Consider the following 26,123-nt stretch of genomic DNA (forward strand, 5'->3'; position numbering starts at 1 on the left):
CTCCGGCGCCTAGGCGACGGGGCGTGACGGGGCTGGAAGGTGGCGGGAGGGGGCCCAGCCGGAGCCGGCGGGAGGGCCAGGCCCGGAGGCCCCCACCCTGGCGTGTCCGCTCCGGCCGCGGCTGAGGAGGAAGAGGAGGATGATCTCCAGATACACTCGGAAGGCGGTGCCACAGAAGTTGGAGCTGTGAGTGGACGGCTCACCCATCCCAGCCGGGACCGGGGGAGGCCGAGGCGGGCTGCAGGCGCTTTGGGGACCCTTCCTGATCAGTCCCTTGCTCCTTTCTCCTTTCCCAGGGCTGGGGAAAGAAAATTTTCCTCGGAATTCTCTCCTCCCAGCCTTGCCGGATGTTGCCCTTTCTATCTCCATCTCCAGCTAAGGGCATGTTCTCTGTGCTGTCCCAGGACTTGGCTCTCTTGGGCTGCACTTCTTGAACTCAGGGACTGCGTTTCCTAAGGCATTTGCAATTTGGGCGGAGGTTTCACGTCCCACTACCAATGGCCATTCACGACTCGTGAAGCTATTAATAGCTGAGTGCTACAATAAAGTTGAATATGTCTTGTGCCAAGGAACTTTCAAAGCTGCTTACACGCATTAGCTCACTTAGACCTATCAATAAAGATACAGATAGGAACTATTATTTTGCACCTTCTACTGATAAAGATCCCAGGTTTAAAGAATGTAGCATGATGGAGATCACATAGCCAGAAACTGGTGGAACTTAAGTACAAACCTGTTGTCAACCTGATTCTGAAGCTTGTGATCATAACCATTACACATACTGCCTCCCCTGCAGTTAAGCGTCGGAATCCTTAAGGATCAGTTTGCTTTTAAGACTTAGAAAGCAAATATTTCCGGTTTAAAGACCCACCTCCCACCCCTAGTGAAGCGTTGTAATTTCGCAAATAATGATAATGTCATACACTTATTAATGCTTTACACTTTCAAAAAGACTTTCACATCTTGATCCTTGTAACCACTCTGTAAGATGGGTATGGTTATCTTCAGTTTTTCAGCTGATCAGAAAAGGTACACACCTTAAGATTATATAACCAGTAGGTTTTGAGCTTGGGCTTTTGAACCCCAAATCCCAATTTTTTTTTCCTCCACATAGTTACATAATTTTAGCAACCATATATTTATTAATTAAATATTAATTATATGTGGTAATAACAGGAATGGTATTTCCAGTCACATCTGGATTTCTGGCTAGACTCTTTTCAAGCCTTGTGAATTTTAGGCAAATAGCTAAACCTTTGAGCCTTCATTTCTGTAATATAGGAATAAGACCTTATCTAAAAAAGCATATCTAAAGTGATGGCACAGGGCTTGAGGCATGGTTACTCCCCGGGAAATGGTAATTTCCTTGTCCTTTCCCACCTTTACTTGGTACAACAGTCATACAAAGAAAATCAGTCTATGATTTTTCCTTGCCTTTCAGAAGCTTATTATCTACCGAGTATAGGATAGGACACAGAAGCAATTTAGATAATAAGCTTTTTAGGAACTAGGAAGAAGACAGTCATTTCCCAATAAAGCAAACAAGGCTTAGCTAAAAATCTGCTTTTATAATTAATTCTGACCATTCTGAGAATTTAAAAAATATCTTTTATGGAAAAAACTGTTGATCGGCACTAACTGGGCCAAAATTATGGACCAAGTATAGTTAGGTTACTTGTTCTCTATTGTTGATTGTAAAGATAACTCTGCCAAAGGATGATTCTCTAGAAGCATCAGAATAATGTGAATAATGAAGATAATGAAAATTATATGCATCTGAATAACTATATTAAAAGCAATTTTTACTTTAGGTGTTACAATGATAATTTGCTCTGTTGAAGTAACTTTAGTTTTCTCTCTAGTAGTTCCAAATTATAGATACTGAGAAGAGTTTGAAAAAAAGTGATTTTTCACAATACAGCTTAACATTTTGAAAATGATGAATCTCAAGCATAAATGTATAGTGAATAATATAATGACCTATTTGTCACCTACATTCAACAGTTATCAAGATTTTAATATATTTGCTTCATCTTTCTTCTGTATTTTTTCAGCCTCTCTGTCATATGTGAAATAAGGAAGGAAAACCCCAGACACTATTTCCCCCCATATCCTTCTTTACATATTTCTAAAAATTATAGACATTTTCTTATGTAACCATAAGGGTATGATCAAATTTAATACTTCTTTGGTTATCTAACTGTCACTTCATAACCAGATGTCTTTGACAGACTAAAATTGTCTTAAGTTTCTATTTCTTAGCTGGAATTCACATTTCTGATACCCAACACTGTCTCAAAGACAAGCTTTTGGTGTAGGATCATTGAATGAGAGAAGTACAAATAGCTCTGCACAATTCCATCCTCACCATTTAAGAAGTAATTTAAAGTACAAGCTCTGCTGACTAGGTCTTTAGATTTATCTTTTATATATAAAAATGATACAATTCACTGAAATCTCAAACTACTCATTTGCTCTAAGAAGCCTCAGACTACGTGGATTTGAATCCTGGCTCCATCACTTTCTAGCCATATGACCTTAAGCAGATTACTTAATCCTTCTGTGCCTCACTTTCCTTTCCTGTGAAATAAGAGTATTAGATTTCTCATGTACATTTGCATATTAAAGGCCCTGGGAGGACCTCTTGTTAAGATATCTGTGTAACTTTCTTTAATGTATTATGTTATTTGAATGTAGAATTTTGTGCGGAAGGAAAGTCTACTATAGATGATTAGAACTGGAACATATAATAATTGACCCCATAGTTTATTGTAATGCACATGTTGAACTCTGTAGAATAGCACTGTCCAATAGAAATATAATAGAAGCCACAAATATAATTTAAAAATTTCAGGTAGTCACATTAAAAAATAGTAAAAATGGGTGAAATTAACTTTTTTACCTATTTATTTTGAAATAATTATGGACTCACAGGAAGTTACAAAAATAGTACATAGAGTCCCATGAACCCTTCCCCCAGCTTCTCCCAGTGATGACAACTTATGTAACTTATTTCAAAGCCAGGAAACTGACACTGATACAGTACTGTTAAATAGAGTATAAACCTTACTCAGTTTTCATCAATTTTTATATCTATTTCTTTGTGTGTGTATATGTGTACATAGTTCTATGCAATTTGGTCTCATTTATAGATCTATGTAACAACAAGTACAAACAAGACAGAGAGCTGTTCCATCCATGCCTTTCTCCATACCTTGGTAATCACTAATCTTTTCTCCACTTCTATAGTTTTATCATTTGTGAATGTTTTATAAATGGAATCATATAGTATGTAACCTTTTGAGCTTGGCTTTTTTCACTAAGTATGATGCCCTTGAAATCCATCCAAGTTGTTACACGTATCAGTCCACTCCTTTTTATTGCTGAATCATGTTCCATTGTGTGAATATACCACAGTTTAACCTTAGTTCACCTGTCAAAGGACATTCCAGTTGTTCCAGTTTTTTTTTTTCAGTTATAAATAAAGCTGCTGTGAACATTCGTGTACAAATTTCTGTGGGAACAGAAATTTTCATTTCTCTGGGATCAATGCCCAAGAGTGCAAATGGCTAGGTTAGGTCTAGAATAAATGCATGTGTTTAGTTTTCTAACAAATTGTGAAACTATTCCAGAGTGGCTGTACAACTTTAATATTCCTACTGGTAATGTATGAGACATCCAGTTTCTCCACATCCTTGCCTGAATTTAGTGTTATCACCATATTTTATCTTAGCTGTTCTAATAGGTGTGTGTTTATATCTTATTATATTTTCAGTTTGCAGTGAAATTAATTTTAAGAATATATTTGATTCACCCAAATATATCCAAACTATTATCATTTAAACATGTAATCAAGATAAAATAATTAATGATATATTGTACATTCTTGTTGTACTAGAACTTAGAAATTCTATGTGTTTTACACTTAAAGTGCATCTCATTTTCAGCTGAACACATTTTAACTGCTAGGCTAATGGCTACTGTATTGGACAGTGCAGTTCCAGGACAGCAAGAAGGAGGTGACTAACTTGTAGATCAAGTTACTGAAAAGTTTATATTTTATCTTTACAGGAAATATAACTTTGATTTTCTCTTTCACAGGAAAGGAATAACAAAACATGCTCTTAATCATCATCCCCTTCCAGAGCAGCTGGATGAAATTTCCTCTACCAATGACAGCCATGAAAAAGACATAAGTTCCCAAAGGTAATAAAACAAAGTGTACTTGTTTGCGTATTGCACTTGATAATAGCAGGTTTTCTTTTTTCAATCTTAGGATTGGTATCAAGCCTTGTACTAATGAAACAAAACAAGAATTTTTTTTTATCACATTTTCAGTACCCCTCAACTTTCATTTTGGAACAGCTAATGGAAACATCATACTTATTTTATAACCTTTGAAAAATGGTATTATGAAGTAGTTAAAAGCACAGACTCAGGAGGAATCCAATAGATCTGATTTTTAATCCTGATTTTGCTACCTATTAGCTGAATAACACTGAGCAAACCACTTACCTGATAATAGTATATCTTAAAGCGTATTGTGAATATAAATGAAATAAAGTATAGTAAATGCTGAGTAAACATTAACGGCAGTTATTATTTTAAAAATAGAACAGAGGAGACTAACTTCTCAGAGGGTTCTGAGAAACAAAGTATGGTATCATAGAAAAATTATACTCTTAAGACCCAGTTTCAAAACCTAGAACTAAATTTCAGATTCTTTGTCTTAAAAAAGGAGTTGAGTTCTACATCACCAGGTTGTTGTGAGGATAAAATGGGGTTACTATCTGTAAAAGTGGTTGGTAAACTGTAAAAGTGCCATATAAGTTTAGACACTATTAATACTTCTGAAATGTCTGTAGTTTGCAAGGGTAGAGGTTGTAAGTGGAATGTTAAAGTATTCATTGTAGACTAGAATCCATAAAGTATTATTAAACTAGAATTATTTAGAATGGCTGCCATCAGTTCTCTAGGAATTAGGTTGGCCTTTTCCATGATGCTTACATTTCAAGTTCTTTACTTATTTTTGCCTCTGTGGATATATTTGTATACATGCTTATCACCTAATAAAATGCTAAGTAATTAATGCTGCAGAAACTTGAGGAAATATAAGAATTTTTCTGTTTTCTCTTCTCCTTCCAAATTGTGCATTTAGTGAGTCTGACATCACACAAGAATCACCTTTTACATCAGCTGACACTGGAAATTCAAGGTCTGCTTTTCCAAGTTATACAGGCACAGGGATCTCTACTGAAGGCAGCTCGGACTTCTCCTGGGGATATGGTGTGAGTTTTATGTTATTGGTCTGATGGAGTGCTTGGGAGACTGTTCTGGGAGTTAGGATTTGTCAATTTTGTCAGTATATTTCATTCCTTCCTTCTCCTACATTGTTTCTTTACCCTTTAAAATGGCCGTAAAGAAGTATTAGTCTTCACCCTCTTTCAGTATTTGCTGTTTTATGGATGTAGTAGTTGATCCTTAGAGATGCTTAGTGTTTGGCTTAAACAATTGCAGGTTATTGTGGATCTGGGTCCTGGATCTGCTCCTTTTGCTGTGTCAGTCCACTAATGCAGACTCCACTACTAATATTACCTTGTTATTTAAAGTGTTTTTGAAACTTTATTACTAAGCCATATAGACTTGGAAAATGTTTATGATATATTGTTAAGTGAAAAAAGGCACCTTAAAAATAGTATATACGATATGGCTCTAATTTTATTTTACATATATGTACACACATATATATACATATATATACATACACACACAAACCCTTGAAACCTGAAATGACTATTTGCCAATTAAATAGCAGATATCAGTTTAAATGGCAAAAACCACTAAAGCTATTTCAATTAAAAAATAAGGAACCAGACAGGAATTCTTTTTTACAAATTTGGTTCCTTTGCTAACTTTGTACATTTTAATTATTTTTATTTTTACCTAACATTTGTCATTATACACTATCCAGGGCCATTTGTTTTTCCAGTTAACGATAGTTCTTTAATAGTTGCATAGCCATTGTTATTACAAAAAATTTGCATTTATAACTCTGTATATATATTTTACATAAATATAACTATATCTGAGAATAAATTTGTAGAGGTGGAATGCTGCTCAAAAGATACATGCTTTTGTAATTTTGAAAGTTGTTAACCAAATTTACCTCTGTAGAGGTTATTCAAACGTACATTCTCACCAGGAACATATGAAAGGGCCTATTTTCCTGTACTTTTGACCAAAACAGTGAATTATCAAACTTTTTCATGTTTGACAGACTTTTAAGTTTTTTTAAAAAGGTATCTGATGCAGTGGGGTTGGTTAGAAAAAAATGTTGCACAGCTTACAGAAAATTGCATAACTTACATTTTGTGTGTGCATACATGCATGTGTGTGTGTATGTGTATGAAAACAGTACACAGATGAATATATAGACAGTCAGGACCCCCACAAAGCTCCTAGATGCCTTCTCCCAACCCCAAAGATAATCACTATTCTGACCTCTGTCACTAGTTTTACTTGTTCTTGCCCTTCATATAAATGGGATCCTACAATATGAATTCTTTATATCTGGCTTCTTTTGATCAGCGTTGTTTGGAGAGTTCAGACACGATATTGCACATATTTGTAGTCTGTAAATTGCCTATTTATATTTCATACTCATTTATGTATTTGCTTATTATTTTCAAAGTAATTGGTAGCAGTTCTTTATCTTTCAGATTAGGGGTGGTAGGTGTACTTTATCTGTAAAAGACTAAATAGTAAATATTTCAGGCTTTGAAGACTGGCAGGACCCTCAGCTCTCAGTGAGAATGCAGCCACAGGCACTACGTAAATAAATGGGCATGATGGTGTTCCAGTAAAATTTTATTTACAAAACAGGCTGTGGGCTGGATTTGTCCCACTAGCCATAGTTTGCTGATCCCTGTTCCAGATACGTAGAGACTCTAAGGAAGCTGTGTTATATCCATTCTCCCTATAGAATGACAGAACTTTTGGTATTGTACCCAGTTGAAAATTTATTTACTAACCTCTGTTACAGGTAAAGGTAGCTAATGAATTGTACAATAAGTCAGGAGATGGGGCTTTCTGGAATGCCATTTTTTCCATTTACCTCCTTACTCCTAATTACTGCCTGGAACATGGAACTATAACTAAAGGTAAAATAGCCGTCTTAGATCATAAAGCATCATTGAGGATGGAAGTGATAGAAGAAACAGAGTCCTTGATATCCATGGAGCCACCACATCAGCTTTTTAATGCCTACCCCTAGATTAATTTTTTATGAGAGAAAAATAAACTTTTATCTTCTTGAAGCCACTGTTACTGTTTTTGTTAGTAGTAACTAAATGCAATTAATCACTGATATACTCATCCTTTATTTTTTATAGAGGTTTAATTTTTTAGGTGTTTTTTTGGGGGGGGATTAGATTTATTTATTTTTAGAAGAGGCACTGGGGATTGAACCCAGGACCTCGTGCATGCTAAGCATGCACTCTACCACTGAGCTATACCCTCCTCCTCTTTATTAAATGTATTGCAAATATATTTTCCTGGTATGTGGCTTCTGTAACTTTCACAATTTCCACACTTGTGTCTTTAATCCCCCTGGAATTGTTTTTTGTATGTGGTATATGGATCATAATTTTAATTTTCCATACAGACAATGAATTGTTTCAGCACCATGTACTGACTAGTTCAGGATTTCTAAGCAAGTGCATTTTTGGCATTTTGGGTATGGCTGTTGTACAGAAACGTAGCAGGATGTTTAGTATTCATGTTCCCTGCCTATTAAATACCTGTAGCACCCCCTGGCCGTTATGATCACTGAAAATGCACACACGTTTCCAACTTCTTCCATAGAAGGCAGTATCATTTCCAGTAGTATTGTTGCATCCTTTCCCCACTGATTTTGCTATCTTACCTCTGTTATAGATTAAGTTTTAAAATATGAAAGGGTCTTTTCCTGGGCTCTCTAAACTGATCTAAACTCAGGCTAATACAGCTGGTTTTAATTAAACTATAGCTTTATAATAATCCATAAAATCTGATAGTGAACTCTAACTGCATTGTTCAGTAACTGCCTTGGCCAATCCTTTTCATGTATGTTAGAATCAGACTTAAATTGCATAGGTCAACTTGGGGAGGATTGCTAGCTTTATGATACTGAGTTCTCCTGATTTGGAATCTGTTATATAAAACTTCCCATTTAATATCCATTTCTTTAAGGCCTTTTAATAATTTTTATAATTTTATCCATAATGGTAATGTACATTTGTTGAAGATTTATTCCTAGGTACATTGCATGGTATAATATTAAAATTTATATTTTTAATCTATTTGTTGCTAGTATATAGGTGTAGAATTCCTATTTTTTTAAGGGAACAGCGTTCTAGGTAATGTTGGCTTCTGGGAGAAATTTATAGTCTTTGCCATATTTTTAAAACTTTTGATATTTAATTTAAATGTTTTTCTTATCTTGTAGAATACTAGATTAAACTTTCATTGGATTTATTTTTATTATTTACTACAATATTCACACAAAGTTCACTCTTTTAAAGTGGTTTATATTCACAGAGTTGTATATTCACAGAGTTGCACAACTGTCATCACTATCTAATTCCAGAACATTTTCATCACCCCAAAAAGAAACCCTGTCTCCATTAGCTATCACTCTCCATTCCTCTCTCCACTCAGCCCCTGGCCACCACTAATGTTGTTTGTCTATATGGATTTGCCTATTCTAACATTTCACATAAGTGAATCATGCATTATGTTACCTTTTGTGTCTGGCTTATCTCACCTAGCATATAAGGTTTCCATGTTATAGCATGTGTTGGTAGTTCTTTTTTATTAATGAATATAATTCCATTGCATGGATATACCAAACTTTGTTTATCCATTCATCTGATGATGGACATTTGGGATGTTTCAGTTTTGGGCTGTTATGAATAATGCCACTATGAACATTTGTATACAAATTTTTCTGTGGACACATGTTTTGAATATTCTTGGGTATATACCTAGGAGTGGAACTGCTGGGTCACATAAAAACTCTATGTTTAATTTTTTGAAGAATACGTTTCTCTTTGATATTTATACCTATAATTATATGATTTTTTCAAGGTTTCCGGTTAGTATATAAATAATGTTGATATTTTCTTTGTATTACAGAAACATTTAATTGCAGATTTCACATGTATGTCAGAGTAGGTAATTCCTTTGAAATCTATTATTTTGTTAGTAAGGCGTGTCTTAATGAAAATCAGATTTTGTGATCAAAGTTGCAATTACTACATATTGTGTTTCCTTAAAAACCTGAAACAACCTCAAACTTACAGAAAAGTTTGTAAGTATAGTAAAAAGAACAGTCATTCCTCCATATATGTGGGGGATTGGTTTCAGGACCCCCCATGGATACCAAACTCCACGGATGCTCAAGTCTCTTATATAAAAGGGTGCAGTATTTGCATATAACCTACACATATCCTCCCACACACTTTAAATCATCTCTAGATTATTTGTAATACCTAATACAATGTAAACATATTTTACATTTACAAACACACGGGTATGAAGGGCCAAATGTTTTTCTCCTGAACAAATGGATAGTAAGTCACTGACATGATGCTCCCTCACACCAAATATTTTAGTGTGTATTTCCTTCAAACAAGGGCACTGTATAACTGGAGTACAGTCATCAAATTTGGGAAATTAACACTGATATATTGCTACCGTCTAATCCATAGATTGCATTAGTTTCACTAGTTGTCCCAATAATATCCTTTATAGCAAAAGTCGTATCACATTGTCATGTCTCTCTAGTTTCCCTCAATCTGGAACAGTTCTTCAATCTGTGGTATCACACAAATGAGCCTGTTTTTCTCATCGCATTGTTGTGTGGCACATGATTCCATTTGTCCCATTACTGATGATGTTCACTTTGATCACGTAATTAAACTGGTGTCTTCTACCTTATTATTTTTTTCTATTTGTATTTAGAAGTATTTTGTGGAGAGGTACTTTGAAATTATGTGGCTACTATCCTATTCCTCATCAAACTTTAAGTTTATGAATTTACTTATATCAATGTAGACTCAAGGATTCCTATTTTGTTCAGTGAGTTATAATACATCACTATCATTATTTATCTTAAGTTAAGTTCTTATTGTCCTAGAGTTGGCCAGTAGAATTCCCTCAGGCTGGCTTCTGTGCCATTTTGACATGCCCCCATCCTTCTTTGAGTACTATTTTATCTCTGCTCAGCCCTGGAATCAGTCACTTCTCCAAGGAGCCCTGGTTCCTTTTAGTGCCACATTTAGGAACAAATATTTGGGTGCTAAGTGTGCTCACTGCTTTTCAGGTGTCACTCATTCCCAAACCCTCCCAGTGGACAGAAATAGGGAGTAAAAAGTATTCCTCCTACTCCACTCTGAAATGACAAGGTTCATTCTAGTTTTTCCCTTTTCCAAATCTGTAATTTCTTTATCTGACAGTGAGCAACCTGGCTCCCATTATTTTTAATATATTTACTTATTTGATTAATCTCCCTGAACATAACCAGTTTCACACTACTGCCTCCTAACCTCTCCAAATGCCCTTCTCACTCCACAGATGTCTCAGCACCCTATGCTGGGTCACTGCCCCCTCTACTCTCCCACCCACTGAATGATCTCATCCTGCTCAGAGTCAGACACCTAATGTTGTCCTGGCCTCCACATAGACACCTTCCTCACACTGCTTGGGCTGTCACCCAGGGTGGGGCTGCCTATTCCAGCCGCACAGGGTAACTTTCCTCCCTCCATTCTGGTTCCAACATTATAAGCTGGCTGGCCTCCCACATGGACATTCTTCTAATCTCACTTGTGCTCCATCACTTTGCAACAACCTGCTCCCCCATGAGCAGGGCACCCACTGTGGCAGATTATATTTTCAAAAGTCATGCCAATATATCTCCTATCTGACATGCCTTTCTTACAAGATACTGGTACTCCTCCACTGAGGAGTTCTTTCCCTTTGAACCTGAATGGACCATTTAACTGCCTCAATCAGTAGAATGCAGTAAAAGTGATGCTACATGATTTTCTAGGTTAGAAAGCAACACAGCTTCTGCCTGGCTATTTCTGTTTCTCTCTCTCTGGATGCTTGACCTTGGAATCTAGCCACCATGGTGTGAGGAAGTTTAAATCACATGGAAAAGCCCATGTAGAGAACTACTGAAGCCCCCCAGCTGAAAGCCAGCATCAATTGCCAGACATTTGAGAGAATGAGCATTCAAATGCTTTCAGCTCCAACCTTAAGAGCCTTTCAACTGATATCCCAGATGTTGTGGAGAAGAGACAAACCATTCCTGTCATGATCTTTGCAAATTCCAGACACATAGAAACCTGGAGGGATGATACATGATTATCGCTATTTTGAGCCATTCAGTTTTGGAGTAATTTGGTACACTGCCAAAGTAACGAGAACACCCCTCTCACACTGCTCAGGGTCAGAAAAAATGCTTAGATGTTCTCATCACCCCTCTCGGGCTCCCACCATACAACGGGCCATCTTCCCACACACATGCCCTCTTTATCGTGCTTGCGTTCCAATTTCTTACCAGGATGCCCTCCCAGGTAGATGCCTTCCTTATTCTCTTCTGGCTTTGAAACCCCATGCTGAGTGTCTGTTAAGGCGTTGGTTAACAGGCAGCACACAGCTACAATCCATGAGAGAAAAAAACTCATAAAGTGAGCCCGTTTATCCTGGCTCCCTGCCTGGGGATAATATTCTAACTATGGAATTGTGAGCTAGAATCCGAAGCATGGTGGCCCCATTTTGCTGAGTAACGGAGATCAGAGTTCAGGGTAGATGAATCTGCAGGACATAGGGAGATAAAGAACACCAGAAACTAACTAAGTGGGTAAATATAAAAGTCTGTATTTTTTGGTGATTTCTCTAAGGGATAAGTGACTGATTAAAGCAAAAAATATGCAAGATGGAGATTATATTTGTAGAAGTAAAAGCTGAGATAAATACACCTCAAAGGATGAGTGAATATAAATGGAATTATTGTTATATGGTTATTACATTTGTGAAGTGTCAGGTATCAAGAGAGGAATGGGAAGTAATAAGAGGGAGGTATGAAGTGGTAAAATATTGACTCTTAACTAGACTTTGATAGGTTAAGAATGCCTATTATTAGCCATAGAGCAAGCATTTAAAGAATTATAAGAAGAATAAGCTAAGAAGCCACTAGGGGCAATAAAATGGAATACTAAGAAATATTTGATTAACCCAAAATAAGGCAGGAAAGGAAAAGAAAAAAAAAAAAAAAAAGAACAGAACAAGGACAAGAAAGGACCAAAAAAAGGGTGAGGGGGCAAATGGAAAAGAAATAGCAAGATGGTAGATTTCAACCTAACCATGTAAATAATTAAATGCAAATGGAATGGATAACATGCAGAATGGATAAAAAAGCAAGAATCAACTGTGTACTATATAGAAGAAATGCACTCTAAATATAAAGACCAATAGGTTGAAATTAAAAGGATAAAGTTATACCATGCACACCGTAGGCTGACATGGTTATATTAATATGAAACAAGATAAACTTCAAGACACAGAGTTGGTCACTGGGAAAGAGGAATATTTTTTAGTGATAAAAAGGCAGCCTATCTTCGCTGAGGCTGCTGGAACAGAATACCACAGACTGTGTGGCTTAAACAACAGACATTTACTTTCTCACAGTTCTGGAGGCTACAAGTCCAAGGTTAAGATGCCATCAGGGCTGGTTTCTAGTGAGGCTCCTCTTCCTGGCTTACTGCATCCTCACATAGCCTTTTTCCTGGACACATGCACAGGCAGAGAGATTTCTGGTGTCTCTTCCTTTCCTTGTAAGAACACCAGTCCTATCAGATTAGGGCTTTACCCTTATGACCTCATTTTACCTTAATTTCCAACTTAAAGGCTCTATCTCCTAATAAAATCATGTTGCAGATTAGGGCTTCAACATATGAGTCTGAAGAGGACATAACTCAGTCCATAACACAGCATACCAGGAAGATATAATAATTCTGAATAAATAAATATCTACTAGTGTTTCAAAATGTATGAAGAAAAACTAATAAAACCAAAAAAAGGACTAGGTGAATTCACAACTGTTGTTAGAGATTTTAGTTATTAATAAAACAATTAGAAAATCAGTAAAAAACATAGAAGATCTGAGGGTAGACCCAACAAATGCAGAGTACACAATATTCCCAAGTGCATATGGGATGTTTACAAGGACAGACTGTATGGTAAGCCATAAAATGTCTCAATATTGTTCAAAAGATTAAATCTTACAGAGTATGTTCTCTGACTACAACAGAATTAAATTGGAAATCAGTAACAATAAGATACCTGGAAAAAGCCCAAAATATTTGGAAATTAAACAAAACTATTCTAAATATTAAATTACAAGAAAAATTAGGGGGTATTTTGAACCACATGGTAACAAAAACATAAAATATCCACATTTGTGGCTGCAGCTGAAGTAGTTCTTATAAATAAGTTTGTAGCTTTCAATACCTATTTTAGAAAAGAAGAAAGTTTTTAAATAAATAAGCTAATTTCCTAGGTTAAGATGCTAGAAAAGGAGAGTAAATTAAACCCAAAGTAGAATGAAAGAAATAATTAAAAGCAAAATCAGTTAAACACAAAATAGATAAATAAAAGAGAAAATGAACAATCCAAGAGTTGATTCTTTGAAAAGATTACTAATTAATAAGCACTCTAGTGATAACAGTCAAGATAAAGCAAGAAAATACAAATTACAAATATCAGGAATGAAAGAAAATTTATCACTACAAATCCTAGAGACATTAAAATAATATTAACAGAATATAAAAAATTTTATGCCAATAAATTCTGTAACTTAGATGAAATGGACAAATTCCTCAAAATATGAACAGTTGTAAAACCCCTAAAGAAACTGAATCAAGCAACTCTTACAGAGAAAGCTGTAGGCCCAAGTGGTTTCACCTATATGAATTCTATCATACATTTGTGGAAGAAATAACAGTTGCACAAACTTTTTCCAAAATACAGGAACATTTTCAATTCACTTTATAGGCCAGCATAATATTGATGCCAAAACCTGACAAAGACAATATAATAAAAGAAAATTATGAGGTGGGACTTCTAGTATGGCAGATTGAGTAGCTTGACAAATCTTCCCCCAAACCAACAATAAAATGACCGAAGGTAACACAACAAATAGAGTAGCAGTTATTCATGAAAATCGATAGGACTCTGAATTAGGAACAGTAAGAGTCTGTTCAACTTTAAAATGGCAAGCTGTGTAAACCAGCAGCTTTACCACCAGAAAGTGCTCAGTAGATTTGGATGAACCTTATATCCAATAGCATTGTCAATAATCGTAGCAAACTCGGTGGCATATGAACAAGGAAAAACAGTGACTCAGATAGTCTGAGGTTTCAGTACTAAGTAGGGCAAAAAATGGATTGGCAGACTATTCAGAAGTTTATCAAGGAAATCTGAGATATAAGTCATAGAAGGCCCTAATAAACTGCACATATCCATGCAGGAGAGGCCAGAGAGGGCCCAAACTATGCACACATCCCTGGCTGCCTCAGTCAGCACGAAAATGCAGAGGAGATACGTGAGAGCACAGAAATTAGAGCCAAGGCAGCCATAAAAACTGCTTCAATTTGAACTCAGACAAAGTAAACTATAAGGCAGAAAATACTACTAGAAACAAAAAGACATTTCATAATGAGGAAAAGGCCAATTCATTAGGAAAATAAAGCAATCATAAACTTATATATATCTAACAACCCAGCCTTAAAGTACATGGTGCAAAATTTGGCAGAATTGAAAGGAGAAAGAGAACACAACAATTGTGGCTGGAGTCTCCAAAACCCTACCCTCAATACTTGGTAGAACAACAGAAAATCAACAAGGATACCGAAAACTTGAACAATGCTATCCACCAACTTGACCTAATTGATTTCCCCCAATGACAGCAGAATATGTACTCTTCAAGCATACATAAAACAAGTCTCATAAATCTGAAAGAATTGAAATTATACTATGTATATTCTCCAACCATTTGGAACTAAGTAAGAAGGGAGCAACAGATACAAATTTGGGATATACCCAAGTATTTGGAAATTAAATAGTGCTCTTCTAAATAACCAATGAGTCAAAGAAGAAACTCAAAAAGGAATAAAAAAATCCTTACAGATATATAATAATTAAATAAATTAAATATCTTCCTACAAAGAAAAGCCCCGGGCACAGATGGCTCTACTGGTAAATTGTACCAAATAGTCAAAAAATAAATAATAAACACCTTTCATAAACCCTTTGAGAAAATAGAAGAAGGAACACTCCTCAACTCATTCAGTGAGGCTACTATTACCCTAATACCAAAGCCAGACAAAGACATCCCAAGAAAAGAATTCTGTATGTAAAAAATTCTAAGGAATTCACAAAACAAACAAAACTGATTAGAACTATTACATGAGTTTAATAAGGCCACAAGATACAAGGTCAATTAAAAATCAATTGTATTTCTATATACACTTAAATATTTAAAGAAAGAAATAATTCCAATCTTTCAGAAAAGAGGGAATGGTTCTTAACTCATTCTGTGAGGCCAGTATTACTTTGATACCAAAGTCAGACAGACATCACATGAAGAGAAAACTACAAAGTAATATTCTCCTGAAATTAGACATAAGAACTTTAAATTATTAGCAAACCAAGACTAACAACATAAAAGGATTATTTACCCTGACTGAGTGAAATTCATCCAAGGAATGTACAGCTATTCAACGTTAGAAAATTAATACATCATAGTAATGGGGGGAAACGACATGATTATCTCAATTGACACAGAAAAATATGACAAAATCCAATACCCACTCATGTTAAAAACTCTCAAAAAACTAGAAAGTAAAAGGGAATTCATCAGCCTGACATAAGGCATCTAAGAAAAACTCAACAGCTAACAGTATATGTAATGGGAAAAGACTGAATATTTCCCTCTTAAGATCAGGAGCAAGGTAAAGATTTCTACTCTTGCCACTTCTATTCAGCACTGTATTGAGGTTCTAGTCAGTGCAAAAGGACAAAATAAGGACATGAAAGGCATCCACATTGGAAAGGAATAAATAAAACTATCTTCACAGGTGACATGATGTAGAAAATTCTAAAAAACTTACACTCCCTCCACCTCATTCCCCAAATTCTTAGTTCTTAGTTCTAGTAGAGTTCAGGAAGGTCACAGTATATGAAATCAGTTATAGAAATCAATTGTAAATACATTTTATTTATGTAATGCAATACTATTCAGCCATAAAAAAGAAGAACTAATAGGTGCTACACTATGAATGAACCTTGAAAACATGCTAAGTGAAAGAAGCCAGACACAAAAGGCCACACATTATATGATTCTTTTTATCTGAAATGTCCAAAAGAGCAAATCTATAGAGACAGAAAGCAGATTAGTAGTGGCCAGGGGCCAGGCAGAGAGAGCAATGGAGAGTGATTGCTAATGCAAGACAGGGTTTCTTTTGGGGATAATGAAAATGTTCTGGAGTTAGATAGTGGTGATGGTTGCACAATTGTGCATATACTACAAACCACTGGGAATCACACTAAAACCACTACATTGCACACTTGAAAAGGATAAATTTCATGGTATTGGAATTGTATCTAAATTTTAAAATCCACAGTATTTCTACACATTAGTAATGAGCAATCTGAAAATGAAAATTAAAAATTCACAAAGAACAAAAACATTGTTAGAGATAAATTTAACAAAAGAAGAACAAGACTTTTACATTGAAAATTTTAAAACATTGCTGAGAAAAATGAAATATACCTGAGACATTCCATGTTCATGGACTGGAAGGCTATATATTAAGATGGCATTTCTCCCCAAATTGATCTATATATTTAATGCATTCCCTATCAAAATCCCAGCAGGCTTTTTGTAGAAATTGATAAGCTCATCTAAGATTCATATGGAATTGCAAAAGACCCATATTAGTCAAAATAATTTTGAAACAGAAGAAAGTTAGAGGACTTATACTATCACATTCCAAACTTAATATAATGGTACAGTAATCAAAACAGTATGGTATTGACATAAGGATAGGCCTATAGATCAATGGAACAGAACAGAGAATCTTGAAATAAACCCTTATATTTAGGGTCAACTTATTTTTGATGAAGAATTACCAAAGCAATTCAATAGGGAAAGGATATTTTTTCCAATAAATGTTGCTGGGACAACTGGGTATCCATATGCAAAAAGGTGAACTTAGACCCTTACCTTACATCATACAAAAAATTTACTCAAATAAACTATAAACTTAAATGTAAGCAAAAATTGTCAATCTTTTAGAAGAAAACGAGAAACCTGCCTGCAAGACCCTGGGTTAGGCAACTAATTCATAGATATGACATACCAAAAGCACAAGCTTAAAAAAAATGATAAATTTGACTACATCAAAATTAAAATCTTTTGTGCTTCCAAATGCACTATCAAGAAAATGAAAGGACAAGCCACAGATGGGGAAAAAATATTCTCAGTAAATATATCTGACAAAGGATGTATCCAAAACTTAAAACTCCACATTAAGGAGATAAACCAGTTGAAAAAAATAGGCAAAAGGCTTGGGCAGTCTGTAAAAAGAGGACATATGAATGGCCAAGTAGCATACAGAAAGATGCTCAATATCATTATCATCAGAGAAATGCAAATTTAAAACTGTCATGATACACCACTTCACACCAAAATTCTAAAACTAAAAAGACTGACAATACCTATTATTAGTCAGGATGTGGAGCAGATTTAATGCTCAAACATTCCTCGTGGGAGTGCTAAATTATATAGTTATTCTGCAGTATAGTTTAGTAGTTTATTTTAACACTAAACATCCACTCATAAGACCCAATAATTCTACTGCTAGGTATTTATCTGAGAGAAATAAAAATATATGTCCAGAAAAAGATCTGTGCATGAATATTCATATCAGACTTATTCATAAAAACAAATATTGTAAATAATGCAAATGTCCCTCAATAGGAGAATGGATAAAAACAAATTGTGTCATGTTCTTAAAATGCAGTACTTCTCAGCAATAGAATGTAATGAATACCAACAGATGCAACAACATGGATGAACCTCAGAAACATTCTGCTGAGTGAAGGAAGCTACTAAACACATAAAAGTACATCCTGCATGAGCCTACTGATATGAAGTTCTAGAACAGACCTGCTAATTTATAGTGACAGAAATCAGATCAATGGTTTCTTGATATGGGGAATGGGAAAATTCAACTACATAGGATATAAGGGAACATTCTGGAATGACAGAAATGTTCTAAACTGGAAGGAAATGGTGGTTAGTTGGGTGAATACATTGGTCAAATCTCATTGTGCTGCATGTATATACTTGAAATGTTACTGTATATAAATTATTCTCCAAAAGTTTATTAAACTTTTTTTAAGTACTCAGAGTTAAGGGATAAGATAGCATCTATTAAAATTACTGGGGACTCTTAAAACAAAGCAGGTAGAGATTTTAATTTAAGAAAAGACAGATATGAAGATCCAGTTTAAAATCTTGGACATGAATAGCATTTGAAATATCTCAACAGATAACTGGACATGATTACTCTATGTAAATGGAACCCAGTAAAACAGAATAGTAGTGAACTGAATGACAGAACTAAGAAAATCACCTGGAACTAGAAAGCTAAAGACATTGAGAATCTGAAGAGTAGTTAGGAGACATGGAAAATGGATCAAGATGCTGCAATATATGTCTAACAGAAATTTGGAAAGAGAGAATGGAAGAGAGGCAATATTAAAAGAAATCATCACTGATTTTTTTTTTAAAGAATTGAAGAAAGACAACAGTCTTCATGTTGAAAAGGCACTGTAAGTGAAGGACAAATTAAAAAACAAAAAACTTCCAGATATATTCCAGAGAAACTGCTGAAAATCAAGAAAAAAAAAACTATTAAAAGCTATTAGAAAATATAGATCACATATAATGGAGTAAAAATCAGACTTACAACAGGTTGCTCACAATGAACAATAAATGCCAGATGACAATGATATTATATCTTCAAACTAAGGAAAAAATGATATACCTCTATTTATGATATATATAATAAGTAATAAAATTATGTATATATGATATACTACCATGCAGTAGTGAAGGCAAAATACAGACATTTTAAACATCTATAGAACAAAAGTTTCCCATTCATTTATACTCACTGAAAGAACTATTAAAGGACAGATTGTAGCAAGAAGGAAAATAAAGCCAGAAGAAAGGAATGGGATATAAGAAGCAACAGAGAACAAAGTAATTGGCAAAGCATACTAGTAAACCTAAGTAGTTACTAAAACAAATAACAATAATATTTTATGTGTTAAAACCAATACTAATATTAAAATTCAAAATAAAAATCACATGGAAGATGCTTAGAGGGAAGTTAAAGCATATCAAAGTCCTTTTTAAAAATTTGTTTTACATAAGTAGATTGTCATTGATTGTCAAAGTGGTGAAAGATGTCTTAAGCCCCTAAATCCCTTTTCATTTTTGTCAATAGTCCTGTAAACTGAAGGAAGGAAGGTTTAGACTAGAAAGTGCCTTTGAAACTTTAAACTGCAACTCACACTAACACATGTAGTTGACATTGTAACCCAGTGTGTGTACATAAAACACATGACGAAACTACACAAAGTAAGAACCATTATATGAGTGATCACTATCATATTTTACTTTCCATTCTGCTTTATTATATTTTACTTTTTTGGTATTACTTAATAATGTCTTAAAATTGATTTCACTGTCCACATGGTCCTAAAGCTTGAAAAACACTAGTAAGAGTTTTTCCTGAAAAGTCCTAAGTGTCTACCTCTCCTGCTTTAAAAATATATGCTATTAAGTCAGAAATAAGGTAAAGATAAAAAGTTAAATGAAAAAAATACGATAGAGATTTCTAGCAGCATCCTACCACCCAGAATGGAAGGCTTGGATTCATCTTCACAACCACCTCTCTCAATGAATCAGTCATCAATTTCTGTGTCTTCTGTCCTCACAATGTATCTCACATCTTTGTTCTCCTTTTCTTTTTCCTTTAAAAAAATTGAGATATAATTGACATATAATATTGAATTACTTTTAGGTGTACAACATAATTTGATATATGTATATATTACAAAAAGATCAAAGTTCTTTCTTTGTTTCAGTGGGGGACAGAAATTCTGAAAAACTTTAAACTTTGTTAGTGAAATAAGGGAGTATGGATAATAAAATTTTAAGTATAACAGTATAAAAATAATGAATATTTTCTAAATTGATAGGGGGAATATGGAAAACTCACTGTAACAGAGGGAAAGAGAATTAAAAACACAAGAAAAAGAAGGTAAATAGAAAACACAAAATAAATTGTAGAAATAAGTCCAAATATTGCACATTACAATAATTATAAGTGAACAAAATTGACCCATAAATAAGACAAAAACTCTGAAACTGGATTTTAAAAATCCAGCTACATGCTACTTAAAGAAATATATCAAAAACAGAATGATTCCTGAATGTTGAAAATGAAGGGATGAAAGAGTTCTAAGAGGCAAATACCAGCAAAAAAAAAAAGCTGACATGAACAGAATTTAAGAAGATAAGTATTTAATAGGAAAAGTAATAGATTTCACTGAGACTAGGAAAGTTTGAGCTTACTCCATCCAGGAACTTGAAAATAATAAATAAGAAAAATTTAAAAATATATTTGTATTGAGTCTTTAAAGTTAAACTCTACATCTACCTAGCAAGCCCTGTTTTATTGTATAGAAGCTGACTTTTATTGTTAGAATGAAAATATATATTTCTCATCTTGTGCTTTTAAAAGAAGGTGTAACTTTTCTTCCACAAGAATGCAAAAGGATGCATAAATACAGATAAAGTAGAGAGTAAGCAGATAATCAGATAACATGATCAAATTCACAGTTTATAGCCATAGATTTATAGGGAAAAGATTTAACCTAAATTGTCAAGTAAAAAATACACACTACAAAGTATTATACATGTAGGATTGACTGTCTACTTTAAGCTCTAAAAAAATACTGGAACCAAGCAACTATACTAAAATTAACAATCATTATTTTACAGTGGTAGAATTATTGGTAATTTTTATTTTTCTTTATACTTTTCTGGGTTTTCATGATGAAGAAAATGTTACTTTTAAAATTAGATATTTCTACAAATTTCCTTTAAACAGGAATAGGAAGGCTATTTGAATACTTAAAGAGCCAAAACTCATTAACTTAACTTTTCTTTAACAAAAATTCAACAGTATTTCAAATGGACTAAATATCAAAAACAAAACAAAAATCTGAATGCTTTTTACCTTTTATGATTTTTTAATGAGGGAGGTAACTGGGTTTATTTATTAATTCATATTTGGAGGAGGTACTGGGATTGAACCCACGACTTCGTGCATGCTAAGCATGTGCTCTACAACTTGAGCTATACCCTCCCCCACTAACCTTTACGATTTTTAACAGAGATTAAAGTTCACCTAAATATTATGGAGTAATAATTTCTTCTAGGAACTTGATCAAAATGCAACTGAAAAAGTCCAGGCAATGTTCACAGCCATTGATGAGCTCTTATATGAGCAGAAGTTGAGTGTACATACTAAGAGTCTACAAGAAGAGTGCCAACAGTGGACATGTAGCTTTCCTCACCTCAGGTATTGGAATCCTTGTATATTCATAGCTAATACTAGAATTTGAAAAGCAGACTTCAAAAAAACCTATTTATTTATTCTGAAATCTTTATGGGCATGGTTTTGTGTAAATAAGGCCATGTGCTGAAAAGCCTCAGTTGATAGAAAACTCACGTCGATGGCAGTTTCTCTGAGTTTCATAACTACCAATATGTTGTCCTAATTGAGTAAAACAATTTCTATACCAGTAGCTAAGATCTGTGTATTGTCGCTGTCCAAAGAGCTCTTCTTTAGAGCAAGAAGTTCAGAAAATGTACTTGGTTACACTGTTGTCTACAGTTAAATTCTTACGCACATATACTTGAAAGCAGATAAAGGCTATTAGGAAGTGTCCTTAGAAACTGCATTAGTGCACTTATTACACATACTTAAAATTTATAGATTCATGTTCTTAAAAATATAATTCAATTTTCACTAATTTGGCCTGTCTTTCACCCATTTTGGAAGATTTAATGAAGATTGTTATAGAGGATGGAGGGCAAATTACAAATGTTTGCCTAGTTTCCTTGGAGATTTGGGGGGAGTAGAGGGAGTGACTATAGCTTTATGTTTTCCATCTCCATTCTGGGGAAGAGAGATATACCTTTAATAAGGCTCTGGATTCACATTTCTCTCAAGAATCTTTCTTAATCAGTAACAGACTAAGTATGTACTGGACTTCTATGTAAAGCCATCAAATTTGTTCCAAAAATATCTACATTATATATGCCCGGTGAAGGTGCTTAACTGTCTCTTTATGTTCTTCGCTTTGAAGGATTCTGGGTAGGCAGATAATCACTCCAAGTGAAGGTTATGGACTGTACCCTAGATCCCCTTCTGCTGTTTCAGCTTCATATGAGGCAACACTGTCTCAAGAAAGAGATTCTACTATGTAAGTATTTATGTATTGTAATGTACAAGTATTATATTCTACCAGTTATACTTAGGGATTAAAATACTTCTTACTATTGGTATTTAGTGAAGCAAGCAAATTCTGTAAGATTGACCATAGTCTTCATGCATATTAGAAATTTGTTATTTAATTTTTTGTTCAAAAAGTAAGACATTCTCTAGGGCTTAAGGGTTATTCAGATCAATATATATCTATATCTACATCTGTCTATAAATACAGGCACTTCCCTCTTGGAACAGATGTGTAGATACACTGGTTTAAAGAAATTCAGGGATCTAAGAAACATTTAAAAGTTTTTTGAAAAAAATCTTGAAAAAGTGATTTTTCTTAAACATGTAATGCTAATTACAACTTAATCTACAGAAGTTAAACTGCTGTTAGTATATTAGCTTAAACTGAGTAATTAGTACATTAATTTAAATGGCTAATTCTTTGAACACCTCCAACTATTTAAACAGCAGCAAAATAAACTCAAATAGGACTATTTCAAAAATCTATGCTTACCCTTAATTCTATGCTAACATTTCATAGTTTTAATTCATTTTAAAATTATTCCTTTACTTTTTCCTAAGACTGTAGCTTTACTTACTTGATACCTTCTAAGAGTTGGAGTTTTACTTACTTTTGATGCCTTTTTGGGCTTGTAGTAATTTCATTAGACCACAAAGTAAAGTATTATTGTCGTAGGTCAGTTAGGGTTATGGAATCTGGGTTATCAACTAACTGATTTTTGCTCAGAGAATGGGATTTGTTTGCTTCTCCCAAAGTTATTTAAACTTAAGCTTTTGGTCACTAGACTGAGCTTTCTTTTAACATTTAAACCTCATGTGTTACATCAATAAGCCTTTTTAAGTTTACTCCTTTTATATACATTTCAGATTTTTAAAAACTAATGTCTCCCACAGAAATAATATATTCTATAATTCTCACTGACCACAATTACAAAACCCATGCCCTGCTATTAAGATATATTTACCTGATCTGTTAGTATAAACTTTATATATCCCTTATTATTTTATAACTATAAATACTAGTTCCATTTAGAGAACTTATTTCTAAAGAAATAAGAAACAAGTCTGAGCAGTTAGCGCCTCCTTTTTAAGGACATCTGGCTAAATCATCTACAACATACTGCAGACTTCCTTTCTTTCTCCCTTCCTCCCTTCGTAAAAGTAGATTTAGTCAGAGAGATGCACACTCCATAGACTGAGTGTAAGCCATCTCAGAAGGCCATAGAGGACATGAGGCGTGGGGGTGGGTAAAGCAGAAGTAGACAGACACTCCATATACAGTGTGCCAGCCATCTCAGAAAGCAAAAGAGCGACCACAAGGTGCGGAGTTGTTAGTTTTTATGGGCTTGGTAATTTCATATGCTAACAGGTGGGAGGATTATTCCAACTACTTTGGAGACAGGCTGGGATCCCCAGGAACTGGGCCATCACTCACTATTTGACCTTTTATGGTTAGCCCTGGACATGGCACCTGCGGGAGTGCCAATGTACTATGCTAACTTAGTACAGTGAGTGTATAATGAAGCTCAAGGTCTACTGGGAGTTGAATCTTCTGCCATCTTGGTGCTAACTTCTGTGTCATTCTTTTAATGATTGTGCCCTTTCCTTCTCCCTCCTGTCTCATTGCCCCCTCAGAGATTTATTTTTTCTTTTACTGAAGTATAGTCAGTTTACAATGTTGCATCAGTTCTGGTGTACAGCATATTTCAGTCATCCATATACATACATACACCCATTTTCATATTCTTTTTCATTATAGGTTACTGTAAGATATTGAATATAGTTCCCTGTTTTATTTCTTAAAATAGTATGTAGCTGGATTTTTAAAATCCAGTTTTAAGAGTTTCTGTCTTATTTATGGGTAAATTTTGTCTACTGTAATGTGCAGTATTTGGAATCATTTCTACCATTTAGTGTTTTCTATTTATCTTCTTTTTCTTGTGTTTTTCCCCCTTGTGTTTTAATTCTCTTTCCCTCTGTTACAGTGAGTTTTCCATATTTCCCCTATCAATTTGGAAGTTATTCATTACTTTTATACTGTTATACTTAAAATTTTAGCATCCATACTCCCTTATTTCGCTAACAAAGTTAAGTTTTTCAGGATTTCTGTCCTCTACCGAAACAAAGAAAGAACTTTGATCATTTTGCAATATATATGTATTTATACATTTTAATTAACCATAATTATTATTGATGCTCAGACTGTTACAATTTGCCCATGTCAAGCTAACTCCCTTGTTTTTGTCTTGACTATAACCTTACTTTCTGGTTACAGTAGGATGTTCTAGGCCCTACTTAATTTTTCCTTCCTTTAGACACGGATTCATCTGAAATTCAAGGAGGCCTAATTCCTTTGAGAGGCTACTAGTATTTGAGAACAAAATTAGGGTAGTGAGGGTATATAAATTGGTGGTGTTGCTACAGTTTTGCCCCCTTTTTAAATAAGAAGTGTGGAAAATGTGTCAAGAATTCATTTCAATATTTTTTTCAGTTTAACAAATAAGTTTTCCATAAAATATGAGGCTTATCAACTGCTGAGACTTTCTGTAAAAATAACATTTCAAGTTATATCCATTCTTGCCCCTCCACATTACATCAGATTTTCCTTTTAAAGCTCAGAGTTAATCCTTTCTGTCCCCTACTTAAAAATCTTCAATACCTGCCCACTGAATTTAAGATACAAATATAAAATTATGTCAAGGGCTGGCCTCAGTCTACATCTCTGTCTTTATCTTCTGTCACTCTCTATCTCATTCATTAATCCTCCCACACTGGCTTTCTTTCAAATCTCAAATGTACCAAACAGGATATCTGGTCCAGTTTCCATTCTTGAGTTCTTGGGCCAGAGTAAAGTGGTACAATAAACAATACAAAAAATGCAATCTCTTCCTCTTTATATCTCTAATACTTAGCACAACACCTAGAGCATGGTTAGCATTCAGTTTTGTTTTATTTTTTTACTAAATCAAAATATCATATTTATATGATAACAAATCCATGAAAATTAATTAATTGATATTATGGTTGCAAAACAGTGTTACCAATCAAAACAAATATTAATGTCTAGGTCAAAATGGAATTCTAGGAACTTACAACGATAGAAGATGATGGCAGCAGAAGGAGAAAGAAAGCAAAGGCCAGAAAAGGTCCCTGAAATGATGATTTCTAAGACATTTCTATTTGAAAAAACTATGCATTCTGCTGCTTCAAGTTAGCATAAGGGGCTGAGCTACCCTTAATTTAAATGCATATCTCAACAAAAATTAACTGTAATAACTAATAAGTTGCTAAAATATATGACTATATGCAAAACTATAACTCTTAAGAAATCATTAAAAGAACAGAGGGCCCAGAAATAAACCTTTGTGTATATGACTAAATGATTTTCAACAAGGGTGCCAAGAATACACAATGGAG

General features: G+C 34.4%; 2 protein-coding genes across 8 annotated transcripts in view; one reads left to right on the forward strand and one right to left on the reverse strand.

Annotated features, from left to right (window-relative positions):
• The first annotated feature begins 54 nt into the window (after nt 1-54).
• The window catches only part of FAM149B1 (family with sequence similarity 149 member B1), a 52,681-nt gene continuing 26,612 nt past the window's right edge, over nt 55-26,123 (forward strand). For 5 of the 7 annotated variants that reach the window (XM_045522718.2, XM_074374192.1, XM_045522723.2 and 2 more), the window contains exons 1-5: nt 55-186; nt 4,102-4,206; nt 5,159-5,288; nt 21,625-21,767; nt 22,558-22,674. In XM_045522718.2, the coding sequence (XP_045378674.1) occupies nt 140-186; nt 4,102-4,206; nt 5,159-5,288; nt 21,625-21,767; nt 22,558-22,674 (542 nt within the window). In that variant the 5' untranslated portion in view covers nt 55-139. Of the gene's footprint in view, nt 187-4,101; nt 4,207-5,158; nt 5,289-21,624; nt 21,768-22,557; nt 22,675-26,123 lie in introns of those variants that run through there. The other 2 variants (XM_074374193.1, XM_074374194.1) reach the window with 2 other exon arrangements.
• DNAJC9 (DnaJ heat shock protein family (Hsp40) member C9) overlaps nt 19,755-26,123 on the reverse strand; it is a 40,880-nt gene continuing 34,511 nt past the window's right edge. The window contains exon 6 of the transcript XR_012510299.1: nt 19,755-20,151. The gene's annotated coding sequence lies outside the window, so the exon portion shown is untranslated. The remainder of the gene's footprint in view (nt 20,152-26,123) is intronic.

This window comes from Camelus bactrianus, chromosome 11, assembly GCF_048773025.1.
Source record: "Camelus bactrianus isolate YW-2024 breed Bactrian camel chromosome 11, ASM4877302v1, whole genome shotgun sequence".
Classification (NCBI taxonomy): domain Eukaryota; kingdom Metazoa; phylum Chordata; class Mammalia; order Artiodactyla; family Camelidae; genus Camelus; species Camelus bactrianus.